This window comes from Cydia splendana, chromosome Z (assembly GCF_910591565.1).
Source record: "Cydia splendana chromosome Z, ilCydSple1.2, whole genome shotgun sequence".
Classification (NCBI taxonomy): Eukaryota; Metazoa; Arthropoda; class Insecta; order Lepidoptera; family Tortricidae; genus Cydia; species Cydia splendana.
Window position 1 is genome coordinate 8,897,214 of NC_085987.1, and position 13,807 is coordinate 8,911,020.

A 13,807-nucleotide genomic window follows, 5' to 3' on the forward strand; every position below is an offset into this window, starting at 1 on the left:
TTTTTTATTAAGTAGTCAGGGTTTAATTTTCAGTGTATATTTCTATATGTAAAACATTTTTTTAATAAATAAAATAATACAATGTTATAAACATAAATATGCCTTTTATTTAAATCAATTGATAATACCACAAACAAGGGGTAATATTTGCATCTTTCATATTATTTCGTGATATGAAGATAACAAATATGTTTATCAACAGAATTACTACCTACCAATACCCGCCAGGCTAAACCGGTTGTTAGCTTTAGTTCCATTGGTACACAACGACGGCGCCACTAGTATAAACGGTTGGGGACATTTTTTTGTATGGAGTTACCCTTCTACTCCTAGTGAGTATTATATTCTTTGGCCGCGTCTGTCTGTTTGTGTGTTTATATGTTTGTTCGCGATAAACTCAAAAAATACTGAACGGCTTTTTATGTGGTTTTCACCTATCTATAGAGTGATTCTTGAGGAAGGTTATAGGTGTATAATTTTTAACCCGTGCGAACCCGGGGCGGGTCGCTAGTGTTTTAAATAAAGTTGGTCAAGCAAATCTTGTCAGTAGAAAAAGGCGCGAAATTCAAATTTTCTATGGGACGATAATCCTTCGCGCCTATATTTTTTATATTTGCCGCCTTTTTCTACTGACAAGATTTGCTTGAGCAACTTTATGTACCTAACCTAAGTTTATTATAATTTTTAGTCTATACTGGCAACATTGATGCGCTTGACAAGTAATTGACCAATAAGCAAGGCCTTACGAACAATGTTGCTACCTAATTAAAACATTTCTGCCCATTCTGCCTAATGCACTAAGCAGATGTGTACATACCATTTGTTGATATGACACATGACACCAAGGCCCCAACGCTGTCTGTTCTCTTTGACGGCGCAGCAACTAGTATCATTTCTCTCTCCTTGCTCTTTTAAAAATGCCGTTTGTCAAAAAAGGACAACCATACTGTTGACAAGATGGACTTCAAATCCAGGTGTCCCCTTTTTAGGTAGACCCAGGTTGTGTATGTGTGCGTAAAACGTATATGCGTGCTCTTTTAGGGATGTAAAATGTCGATTTTAATCATGTTATATATCGATAAACGCTACACAGCGGAACGAAATAGCGATTAATTGAAGCTTCAATATCTTCGTTAAACATAAACATAATTGAAATGCTAATGGATAATGAATATATTATAATATAATAAAATAATTCAATTATTGCGGAACACCTATTTTAGTAGGTATTTATGTATTTTAATTAAATATCTGATCTTTCCCTTGGTTCCCTGCTGGGGCGTGACTATAAAATTGTGATCTGATAACCACAATAAAGAATAAAAGCGTTTTTGTTCATTTTAGGTATCGTTAAACCTTTGAAGTAAAATTAAAATTGCAAGAAATGTCGATAGTTTATCGATATGACTTTATCGACATGGCTGCAGCAAGGTGGGCCACATTGTTATCTAAGTAATCGTACACTAAACAAAAGTGGTCCCAGTGACAGCTCGCTTGGAAGGTATCTCTGTATATTATAAATCTATGCAGGACACTTGACTTGACATTTGACTTTGACACAATTGTGATTGTGACAAGCGAGAGAGTTGAAAACCAACCATCACGCCGTTGGTTGAGTTTTGCCTTTGCCGATGAATTGAATTGGACATAATAACGTTTAATGAGCAGAAATATAGCTGGACAATGAGTAAGTAATATTGGTTTGGTGTGGGCCTTCAATACTAACACAAAGTTATTAAAATCCGGTTTACTATGTCGTTTAACTTTTCTCCTAACGTCCCTCCACCTGTGGTATTCGGCACCGCCGCCAAACGTGAGTATTCTACTATTCATAAACAACGCCCTAAAGCTATCTCGAAACCAGAAGTGGTAAAATAATTGGTCTAACATTAAGATATATGGATTCACATGCAATAAATACTCCCTTACTATTCATAATGCCAATCTGAAAACTCGTAACATACATTGACGTATATATCTTAAGGACTGGACTTACGGGCACTAAAAATGGTACTAGTTCAGCGGCGTCACTCACGAATTCCAGCTAATTGTGCAGTCTAACGCAACCAGTTGCGACCAATAGCGCGCGTGATGCAAACTCATCAACCAATCGAGTTGTAGCGGTGTCACACCACTATACTGGCCCCTGTCATGCCTCATTATTATTGCCCGTAAGGCCAGTCCCTAGATATCTATGTGAATGGTAACATATTATGGTTTACTTATTAATTTTTCTTGATAATCTTTTAGGCGCTGCATGTAAATTATAAAAACAAAACATGAAACTGTAAGCTATAAAAAACAGCATGAGTGGAATGATGGAAGGTCAGAAATAAATAGTTTTCATCTAAAGTAGGAATAATAAAATAAATAGCCTTTTATTTCGACCTTAAATTTTTTAATGGTACAGTTTTGTCATGTTATTGAATATTTGTCAAATTAGTCATACTAGTCAAACATATTAATTACACTATTATTATTATAATTTGATTTCGGTTCAAAGATCTTTATTTCTCAAAAGAATTTTTACAATTCACTCATATGAGAAACTTACATAACTTAAAACTAAATATTTACAATATTTACAAAGTGAGCGCTAAAACAAAACATTACATTTACATTTCGTGCCGCTATACAATTATACACAATGCGGGTAGATCCAAACATGCTACTTGGCGTAAGCGCGGTGCGCGAGCGCACTTGGAAACAGCAACAATACACGGATATAAAGTAAACCGTGATGTCCTACATCCAAGTACGCTCACTATACACAATAATACATAACAATTTTTAGGTATAAATATTAGTTTTGTTTAAGGTGGTATGCGTAGCTGATATTATTAGTTAAGTAATTTAAGTTATTTTTTTGTATAAGTATATTTTATTTTAATTTTCTTTTTTTTTTCTTTTAAATATAATTTATTTAAATTTTATTTTAATTAATTAATTTTTTTATCGTATACACTGTTTGTTATTTATTTTATAGTGATTTATTTTATTATAAAAATTTCGATGTTATAAGACATGCGCAGGCAACATATTAATAACGTTAATAATTGTTAACTTTTATGTAACTTGTGATCATATTCATATAATTAAATTTTATTAGAACGTAGAAAGCACAAATATTATTTTACATTGGCATAAAATAATATGTATTTTCTTTTATTATAATTAATTGATATTTTATAAATGCATACATGTTGTGTGTGTATGTATATAATTATTTTTATTATTATTATTTATTTAATGTGTTACTGTAGTGAGTTATTTTATTTCTATATTATTCAAAACATGCTGTCTTAGTTTATGTTTGAAACTAATGAAAGACTTAGTTTCTTTTATTGCCTTTGGTAATTTGTTATAGATTCGGGCACCTTCATTTAAGATAGATTTTTTGCCATAATTTGTTCTCGATGGACGTAGTAACAAATCATTCGCGTTGCGTAGTTTAATTTTTTGTACCTCTTGTTTCTTTTTAAAACTTATTTGTGTTGTGATATTTTTTTTAAGTATTTTCCGGATTTAGAATAAGGTTGGTTGTCATTTTTGTTAGAGTTGACATTGGTCGACTTGCCTCCCGGCATAGGCCTCCCCTAAGACCTTCCATTCCTCTCTGTTAGTTGCTCTTCTTGTCCATGTCCATGTTGGGCCAGCGATAGCTCTAATGTCGTCTTCCCATCTGCGGTAAGGTCTGCCTCTTTTCCTTTTCCCGTCTTTGGGGTACCAGGTTGTAACAATTTTTGACCATTTTAGTCCTGGCTCTCTGAGCATGTGTCCAGTCCATTTCCATTTTAGGCTATCTGTTACATAGGATACATCCCTTAATTTTGTGTTTTTTCTTATGGTGCTTAGTCTTATTTTGTCTTTCTTTTTGATGTTGAGAATACTTCTCTCTATGTTGTGTTGACATACTTCTAGGGATTTCCTATTTTTTTGTGTTAAGGCCCACGTTTGGCAACCATATGTCATGCTAGGGAGGATGCAAGAGTCAAAAGTCTAAAGTAGGAATAAATAAAAATAAATAAAATAAAAAAGCTTTTATTTCCAAATTTTTTTACATTATAAGTTTCTGAATATTGGTTAGTAAGTTCCTTATAGCTAATAGTTAGTGTTAAGTTTATGTATATTATTTACTATTTATTTATTTTATTTGGACCCCTCTTCGGGTGTAGGCCTCCTCCAACTGTCTCCATTTTTGCCTGTCTTCCGCTTCGTTTAGCCAGTCTTTCCCTGCAGTTTCTTATATATCGTCTAGCCATTGTTTATATGGCTTTCCCACTTTCCTTTTGCCAATAGGGCCTCTCCATTTGGTTGCCACTATTGTCCATCTATTGTCTTTATACCGTGCGATGTGTCCTGCCCATCGCCATTTTAATTTGAGGGCTTGAGTTAGTGCGTCTTGTACCTTTGTTTTTTCTCTTATAGACATACTCTTTATTTTCTGTGTCTTTTTTATGTTGAGCATGCTCCTTTCCATGGCTCTTTGGGTGGTTCTTATCTTTCTCTTTATTTTATCTGTAAAAGTCCATGTTTGGCACCCATAGAGCAGGCTCGGTAGAAGGCACGTATCTGCCACTATAGTTTATTGGCTGTATTTGCCTTTCAGGATTTCTTGAAGTGACCAGAATTTCTTCCAGGTTATGTTAGCTCTCCTTTCTACCTCTTCTTCATTGTTTGTTTTTGTGAAGGACAGTTGCTTTCCTAGATATATATATTTGTCTACATAGTCTATGTCGTTGCCATTCATATTTATTTGTGTTTGTTTGCTGTTTGTCATTATTTTGGTTTTATTTGTGTTCATTTGTAAGCCTGCTTTGGTGCTTTCTTCATCTAGTTGATTTATAAGCTCTCTTAGTTCTGTTGCAGTTTCGGCTACTATGACTATGTTGTCTGCAAATCTCAAATGGTTTATGAGCTGGCCTGGGGGGTTAATGCCTTTTCCGAGAGTTACCAATCCTTTTATTGATCTCTTTTTCCATTTGGTCCGTTGGGGATATTGTCTGGCCTAGATATTCATATTCATCTACATACTCTATGCTTATAACATGTTAACATACAATAAATTCATTCATACCATAAACTAGCTTAGTTTTGTAGTAGTATTGTGAATAAATTTGTAAGGTTAAGCTCATAAAAATGCAATGATTCATAGGTACACCGTTTGGAACTTTAGCGGCATCAGCTGCCTCTACTGGGGGCTCAATGTTTGGCGGCTCCACCTTTGGCACTACTACCACAAAACCCACAACAGGTATGTGTTATGAAAAAATATATGAAAGCTTAGCATGCCCCTCAACCCTACCAGGCGTGGCTCACTACGCGATTTCGTCGGTTTGCTACAGGTAGCTAAAAGTACATCCGTTCCACACCAATTTTGGTGGCTAGCCATAAGCCGCGCGTGGCGCTATCGCCACCTAGTGGCCATATCTGTCCTGATCGTAACAGACGCGTTTTGTTAGAGAGTGAGTCTTCTGTACCTAGTACTATTATTTATTCTGTGATCCTACCTAATTGTGACCACTCATATTCATATTCATATTCATATATTTATTGCGATCATGTTCATTATAGAGGATGGTATAAAACATTGTGAAAAGTAGGTACATGATACCCCGTTAGGGCATTGCAATAATCTTAATACTACTTAATGGTAACTATTTACAAATGATACATTACATTATTAAACTTAAGAATTTCAAAACAAATTATGATAGTAAACAAATTTTTAATTAAATATCATTCATATTGCATTACTACTTATTTTTTATATTTTATATATTTAGTTCATCATAAAAGCCCAACAATAATAGATAATAAAATGAAATTAAAATAATTAACTAATATTTACTCTAATTCATTATCTGATAAAAATTCCTCGATTGTATAATATGCCTTTCGTATTAAAATTGATTTAAGTTTGTTAATAAATGATTGCGTTTTTTGCTCACTAGTAACGCTTTTTGGTAATTGGTTGTAAATTATCACAGATACTCATTTCTCATAGGTTATATGGTGGCTGACATCAGGGTGTCACTAAAAGGAATTCACAACTATATTATGTGTATAACTATATGTGAGCCATGTCAATTTATTCTCAATGAAAAGAAATCATAAACTCTGTTCTCAGGATTTAGTTCTTTTGGGAATACAACTGCAACATCAATTGGTGGCACAGGAAGTTTGGCCTTTGGTGGTGGTGCTTCAACTTTTGGTAGTACTGCACCAACATTTGGCAGTACAGCACCAACATTTGGCAGCGCTGCACCAACATTTGGCAGCACTGCACCTACATTTGGCAGTACAGGACCAGCATTTGGTAGTACTGCTCCTAGCTTTGGCAGTACGGCTGCAACCTTCGGGACAGGAGCTCCAGCTTTTGGAAGCACAGCCCCGGCATTCGGCACAAATACTTTGACTACAAACACCTTTGGTGGAACATCTACACTAAGCACTGGATCAACATTTGGGACAACTTTTGGACAAAAGCCTGCAACTAGTGGTTTTGGTGGATTTGGCACAGGACTGACTTCAGCATTTGGTCAGCAAAATCAGGTAAAATTCTTCATTGTTAACTACGATTCAACGCTTAAAGAGCAAAAAACACTGGACTTGTGCGAGTGGGACTCGCCCACTTTCCTAGGGCTCTGTACTTTTTAGTATTTGTAGTTATAGCGGGAACAAAATACATCATCTGTGAAAATTTCAACTGTCTAGCTATCACGGTTCATGAGATAGAGCCTGGTGACAGACGGACGGACAGACAGACAGACGGACAGACAGACAGATGGACAGACAGACCTTAGCAATAGGGTCCCATTTTTACTCTTTGGGTACAACTAAAAAAGGATTATGATAAGAAAATGATGCACTGACACCGTAGTTATAGTAAAGTAGAATATTGATTATCTAAAGTACTTTCCCTTCATGCTCTTTCTTTCTAATCTTGCAGTACCCTGTATATTGTGTATTGTTACAGCAGCCCCAGCAGCAGCAAGGTCCAGGGTCGGCCCATGAGGCGCTTGTGGCTGCAGTGTTCAGTTGTTCAATGTTTGGGGACGAGAGGGACCAAGTGCTCGCCAAATGGAACCTTTTGCAGGCACAATGGGGCACTGGTAAGTTTCTCATTAGTCCGACCACAACAGAAAAAAAATCTGTGGTACAGTCGCCATCAGATATATCAGAGCGGCTTAGGCGCTCACAAATATCTGAACAAGCCTCTATTGTCAGTGTGTTAGAGTGCGTGTTCAGATATTGTGAACACCTTGGCCGCTGCGATATATCTGATGGCGACTGTACTTAGCTGAGTTCTTTGTTGTTGTTTATTGGCTTTGAATACTATCTCAGCAGAAATAATGTAATGCCGCCATCAAGTCATTAAACCATATATAAGAATTCTATGCTCTTACGTATAGTACGGGAAGTAGTGTCATAAGGTGCAAATTTTGGTATCGGATGAATTCACTTAGCACAGATGTAATATACGTAAAGCTAGGCTAATTGAGCCCGGTAGACATCCGCCACCCCCTGGAGTGGCGTCAAGTAATTTGTAATGGATTCAAACTTTGAACTCCTTTTTTACCCCCTTAGAGGATGAATTTTTAAAAACGCTGAAATTACTTTTCTTGTATTCTAATAATGAAAATGAAAAATGAAAAAAAGTTTATTGTATAGAATTAAACATACAGTAAATCACGTCCCTGTGTCCTGATCTAGGAAACCCTGTGTTACAGGACCCAGTTTCGTTACTTATACTAGTTTCTTAATCTAATATATACCTATTGGTAGGTACAAATTGTACAGAGAGTTACACTGAAACTTACAGATAGCTATGCCTCTTTTAACCTGTAGGTATATTGTTTTTATTTGTGAACTGCGTGTGTACGAGTGTTTGTTAATTTGTGAGTGTGTGTATATAATGTGTGTGTGTGTGTGTGTGTGTGTGTGTGTGTGTGTGTGTGTGTTAGTGTGTAAAAGTGCATACTATAATATTTATGATAAGGGAGTATTATTTCAATGTTATTATTATAAAATGTACGAGTATATCTATGTAAGTATTGTAAATATCTAGTTAATTATTTTATTTTAAGACGTTTAGGAGGAGTTCAGTGTCGTGGTAATCTAGTTGGGTAAGCCAATTAGTTAAGTACCGTTTACTAGGAGGTCTCTTGATGGAATGTGGCTTGCAGAATGATTGCATTACTAGAGCTGAAATGAAGGGGTGAAATCTTTGGGCAAATTTTGTACGCGTTTTTGTGGTTTTCCAGCGCTGACGGCGTCTTGTGTCTGCTTCAAAAATCTTGTCATGCATTTTTGCATAATTGTACATGATTTTTTTTAAATATAATTGGCGAACCGAGAGAACATTGGCAAGCGTGTATAGTTCTTTAGTACTGTATCGTGATGGTTTCCGGTAAATAATTTTGAGAAGAGACCGTTGAGCTCTCTCTAAAGTAATGAGGTGCGTCTTTGCCGCCCCTCCCCATACTGAATTGCAGTAGCATAGCACGGATTCACAAAGAGCGAAGTAAACTGTCCTCAACAGTTCGGGATATGCAATATTTCTTAAAGTTCGAAAGACATACATAAGCTTACGAAGACGGTTTTTGAGTGACTCGATGTGCTGCCGCCAAGTGAGGTGAGTATCGAGCAGTACACCAAGGTAACGCATGGTGTTTGAACGCTCTAAGAAGCTAGCACTAGTTAAATTAGAGGACCCTGACAACACGTCATTCTGATGTCTAACCGTAATACAAAATCCGTCATGAGGTTGGCCTCTGGAGTCGATTGAGAAACAAATATATTTGGTCTTCTGTACGTTTAATGTCAGCAAATTGAAATCGAGCCACTCTACAACTAGTTTTAAGTTAAGCTCCGCGGCGCTCTGGACTTCTGGCCAGCTTTTTCCGCTTACCAGAATAGCTGTATCATCGGCAAAAGATATGGTTATAGCATTTGTTAATTTAAGGTTACAGAGGCCGTTGATATAAGCCAAAAACAGAGTTGGGCCGAGTACACTTCCCTGGGGAACCCCAAAATCTACGTTAGCAAAGTCGCTGGCATTGTCTCCCATCCGAACACATTGTTTACGATCTCGTAAATAAGATTCAAACCACTTAAGTGCGAGTCCCCTGATGCCAAGGCTCTCGAGTTTGGCCAAAAGGATCGGAATAGAAACTGTATCAAAGGCCTTGGCAAGATCTAAAAATAAGCCTACGCACTTTTCGCCTTTATCTAAGGAATCTACGCATATAAAACGCTCCGCATATAATATGCGCACATAAAAAGTTTCAAGCCCCACACTCGAAATAAATTTTGATCTCCATACAAATTTTCAACCCCTATTTCGCCACCTTAGGGGATAAATTTTCAAAAACGCTGAAATTAGTTTTCTTGTATTTTAATAATATATCTTTTACCGAAGTTTTAAATTCATAGCTTAAAATAAAACATGAACCCCATACAAACTATCATCCCCTTTTTAACCCTCTTAGGGGTTGAATTTTTCAAAATCGCTTCTTATCTCTTGTACACATTATAAATGTAACTTGGTGTGCAAATTTCAACTTTCTATCATTTATAGTTTCGGCTGATAATTGTAATAGTTGAATAAAAAAATTGCAAACCGATTTTGATTTGTTCGTCAATATTTTTATTTTTTTCTATTAAACTGTACATTAATTGTCTCAAAAATGAATTCCTTATGCCCGATTTATCTGGAAATGATACCAAACTCGAGGTGGTAGGTAAATATAAGCCTATATGCGGCGTGTAACTTTGGATGCCCCCCTGCCTACCCACCAGGGGGTGGCGGATGGCTACCGGGCTGGATTGGCTTAGCTTTACGTATACTACATCTGAGCCAAGTGAATTCATCCGATACCAAAATTTGCACGTCCCATACATTGGGTGACACTACTTACCTCACTAGTAATGAAATTGGCCTGATGACAGTAACAAAGAATCATGGAAATAATGGTTTCAAAGAAACATATATGTTAATATGATTCTAAAACATGGCCCAATCTCAGTATAAACATTAGGATTAATAATATATTCAATAAAATAAAAGTGCAAAATTCTCCAATCAGCCATCTTGACTGAAACGCCAATCAGAAGCGAGCTAAGGATTGACGTCATCAATCCATGACGTATTTCTTAGAGCAGCATAGACAACCTCATTGACCGTAATCCATACATCCTCACCAAAGAGTTTGGAGGTACAAAAATATTATTTCGCCCCTAAACATTTATTACGTCCAAAAATATTATTACACGATGTAAAGTAAATATTTATTTGTTATTACAGAAATAAAATGCTAAATAATACGATATTTCACCAAAAAACTTTTTTAATTATTTGGCTGAATGGAACTATCATTGCCATGTTGGCTGTCGTAACCAGAAAAAATTAAAAAGTAAAACCGGCGCTCAGTGATTTTCACTCAGAATTTACATGTATCTAAATATTCATCTTAAATTGCAACCGTGTGAGAGTTTTTGTATAAAATGAGTTATTGTGATTAATGTTTGTAATGTATTTATCATCCCTAATCGTAATATATGGTGCTGAATTAACAATATCATTCGGATTCAATGGAAAATACGTAACTGTAAGTATGTAAACAATTTCTATCACCCTTCCACCAACTAATTAATGACGTCACAAATGGCTTGCGAGGCGTTTTCGCGCGAGGTTTAAACTAACTATAAAAAAATGCAATTATTTATGTTAAATCTTATGAGTATATCTGAAATATTGTGTTTTTCGGAACCAATACAAGTGTACCGACAATATTAAAAGGGATTTCAAAATTTGTCATCAGGCCAATTTTAAATAATAAGCTTTCTTTCTTCATATATTTTCTTTCCCTATTTATTTTTACCGCATACAGTTTTGTTTTATATAAAATATTAAGAATATGTTTAAACAATTTCCTACTTTGCAATCCGTTTTTCAGGGCTTTCTCGTAAACTAATACATTAATGTGTAACAAATTTTATAAGGTAGGTACCTAACTTACTTACAACTTACAGGACTTATAGTAAATTATTATTGTCAAATTATTTATTTCAGGTCATGCCTACTACAGCCGTAATGCGCCACGCCTAGAGTTGAACGAGCAGAATCCCCTCTGCCGCTTCAAGGCGGTCGGGTACTCCCGGCTCGGCACCCACGAGGACAAGGATGGCCTTGTTGTGATGATGTTCAACAAGTCTGTTCAGGAGATTAAGTGAGTACCTGCCATCATTCACAAACCTTGTAACGAAATTCATTTTCATTTTTCCTCGTTACCTCATGACCAGTGATCGGGTATTTGGTTGCAACGCCGCGGGATCTAGTAGAATTTTTTGTATGGATACGGGAGTAAGCCCGCCATATGGATTGAATTTTTCACAAAAACGTTATCTTAATATTTTTGAAATACAATTACCTGCTAAATACATTTCATAAGAAAAAAAATACATTATTTACCCCTAGTGGCAACCTATTCCCCGCTCACTGCTCATGACCATAACCACAGTATAATAAAGAGTACTAACGTACAGTATGGACACTCCCTGCTTCCCGTTGAAAGTGCCGCCCACCCGCTCTCGGTTACCTCACAGTTACCGGCTGGCAAGGACGCGACGACGCGGTGCGCAGATCGCAGGCCACGTAAAATATTCAAATAATAAACAAATATTTACAAAACCTATCAGATCACACTGAAAACAACACATTATCTATATGAACAAAAAATCATGTTTTCAACTTACGTAATATTTTGGTGGCCTGAATTTCCTTACAAAAATTCTGTTACTTCGTTTATACTGATTCAAAATAGGAAACTATTGTATAAATCGAGCTTAGATACCCACCTTACAGCATAATACGATTCTTATTTCTTCCTAATTCGCGCAATGAGTTTTGAGTCATTGAGGTCATCGAACTTGACAACAAAATGGCGGGAACCCTAGCACGTCTTATCTCACTCACACAAGCATGGTACGCGTTCACCTACACGAGCTTAGACTGTGTGCGTAGGAACGCGTTTGTTTCATACATTTGATCGCCAGTGTCCCAGGTGTGCCATAACTGAGGGTCGCGATCAGATGAGGTCGGATGAGGAGGCTATATCGACTCAAACAACTCTTTATGTATGCTCTAACTTTTTAAGAATATGGCAGTAAATGGGACGTGTTTATTTTACGTAAATAAAACAAACTTAAATCTTAAGTACCTTATAAAATAAAATAACTAAAACCAAAGAGAATAGATAGTATAGAGGGGTCCTGTCATAGTAAATTTTGTAGTCACAGTAAATTTACTGCCATCTATCGACACACGACCAAAACTCAAAATGAAAACGTATAAAACTATCAAAAAATTAATATATATGGATAAATGATTTTATTATTTTTATATCATTTTGACCCATGTTCATTCACTGATACCTATGTGTTAAAATTGTTAAATATGAAACGGTGTCGTCACCGCCATCTAGCCGAGGATAGGCCAAAGGTGTATGCGCCATCTGTCCGAGAATGACTTTTTCTTGACTTCCGAGGCACGTTTTTTCCTTAGACTTTATTCATCTTTTACGGAGTTACATATGTCTTTGCTAAAACTAAACCTAACAAAAAAAAATCCCTAAAACCTACCTTCTAAGCCAAGGCCCCTCGGCAAGGTGCCCATCGCGCAGGCACCATTCCCGCGCTGTATAGCGATGGCAATCCTTTGCGCGAGAAAGCTGCCTGCGCGAGAGTCCCCTGTTGCCTCCCTTAACCGCTTACCAAGCTCCTTAAGGAGCCCATGCGCTCCTCTACCCCACGGTCCGAGTGTCTCGACGCCAAAAGCTACGAACTCGTAGTTGGCGCTGAGACAGCTGTATTTATAGGCCTTAGCTCGCTCTCGGACGTCCGCCGCTGCCCCGGCATTTCTGCTGGTTGCTTGAATGTAGGCAGTAAATGGTTAATAAGTGCCCTTGTCAGTTGTGCTCTAATCAAGTTTACTTTCAACGCAATGATGTTACCTACTTAATTCGTAAGGACGTTTAATATACTAAAATGTATTTACGTTTCAGCACTAACAAGCCAGTACTCCAGACTTCGTTGGGCAACTTGTTTGGTAACAAACCGAATTTGGTAGTTACCATCGATTCAGTGGGAGCAGTGACTGATAATAAAAGTCAGGTGAATAAACACATTATATGTAATACAAAATACAAGTAATAAATTTTTTTTTTGGAGACATTTTTATTGCTAACTGTATTTCCTCTGCTTTATACGTACCTATCAAGTACTCTTCAAATCCTTTCTAATCTCAATATGTTTGTGCTTCCTCGATCGATTAAAAACACGTGAGTGAAACAGTAAAATTAGCTTAAATTTAGTATGTCTCACGATAGTTTAATTTAAATTTGGACACTTTAAACTCCTGGCAATCCTAGTCTTTTCAATTTAATTATCCGTGTTTTGAAGATAAGGGTGGGTGGTATTTCACCTGTCCAATTTCTTTGTCCAATGTGTATTTTGTCTCACATTTTGCTTAATGAGAGACTTAGGAGAGTGAGCCGCATTGACATTGGATCAACATATTGGACAGATGGAATACCACTCTAAGACGAGAACCAAGAATATTCACAAAACTGTAACTATTGCCACAATGATTTTATTTGTAGCATCCTGTAAGCACTGTATCAAATGCTATGATACAGGATGTTGGACGTAGTTCCGGTTTTGGATTTCATATAAATAAATCTAAAGTTTTTGATGACAAAAATCGTATTTCTCATCAAAAACTTCTGTGGTGAACGTATCTTAA

General features: G+C 36.4%; 1 protein-coding gene across 3 annotated transcripts in view; it reads left to right on the forward strand.

The window, feature by feature from the left end:
• Nucleotides 1-1,590: 1,590 nt before the first annotated feature.
• Nucleotides 1,591-13,807, forward strand: part of LOC134804205 (probable nucleoporin Nup54) — a 42,900-nt gene continuing 30,683 nt past the window's right edge. The window contains exons 1-6 of one of the 3 annotated variants that reach the window (XM_063777166.1): nt 1,591-1,687; nt 5,156-5,254; nt 6,131-6,555; nt 6,980-7,115; nt 11,078-11,234; nt 13,068-13,176. In XM_063777166.1, the coding sequence (XP_063633236.1) occupies nt 1,684-1,687; nt 5,156-5,254; nt 6,131-6,555; nt 6,980-7,115; nt 11,078-11,234; nt 13,068-13,176 (930 nt within the window). In that variant the 5' untranslated portion in view covers nt 1,591-1,683. Of the gene's footprint in view, nt 1,688-1,731; nt 1,814-2,252; nt 2,326-5,155; nt 5,255-6,130; nt 6,556-6,979; nt 7,116-11,077; nt 11,235-13,067; nt 13,177-13,807 lie in introns of those variants that run through there. The other 2 variants (XM_063777164.1, XM_063777165.1) reach the window with 2 other exon arrangements.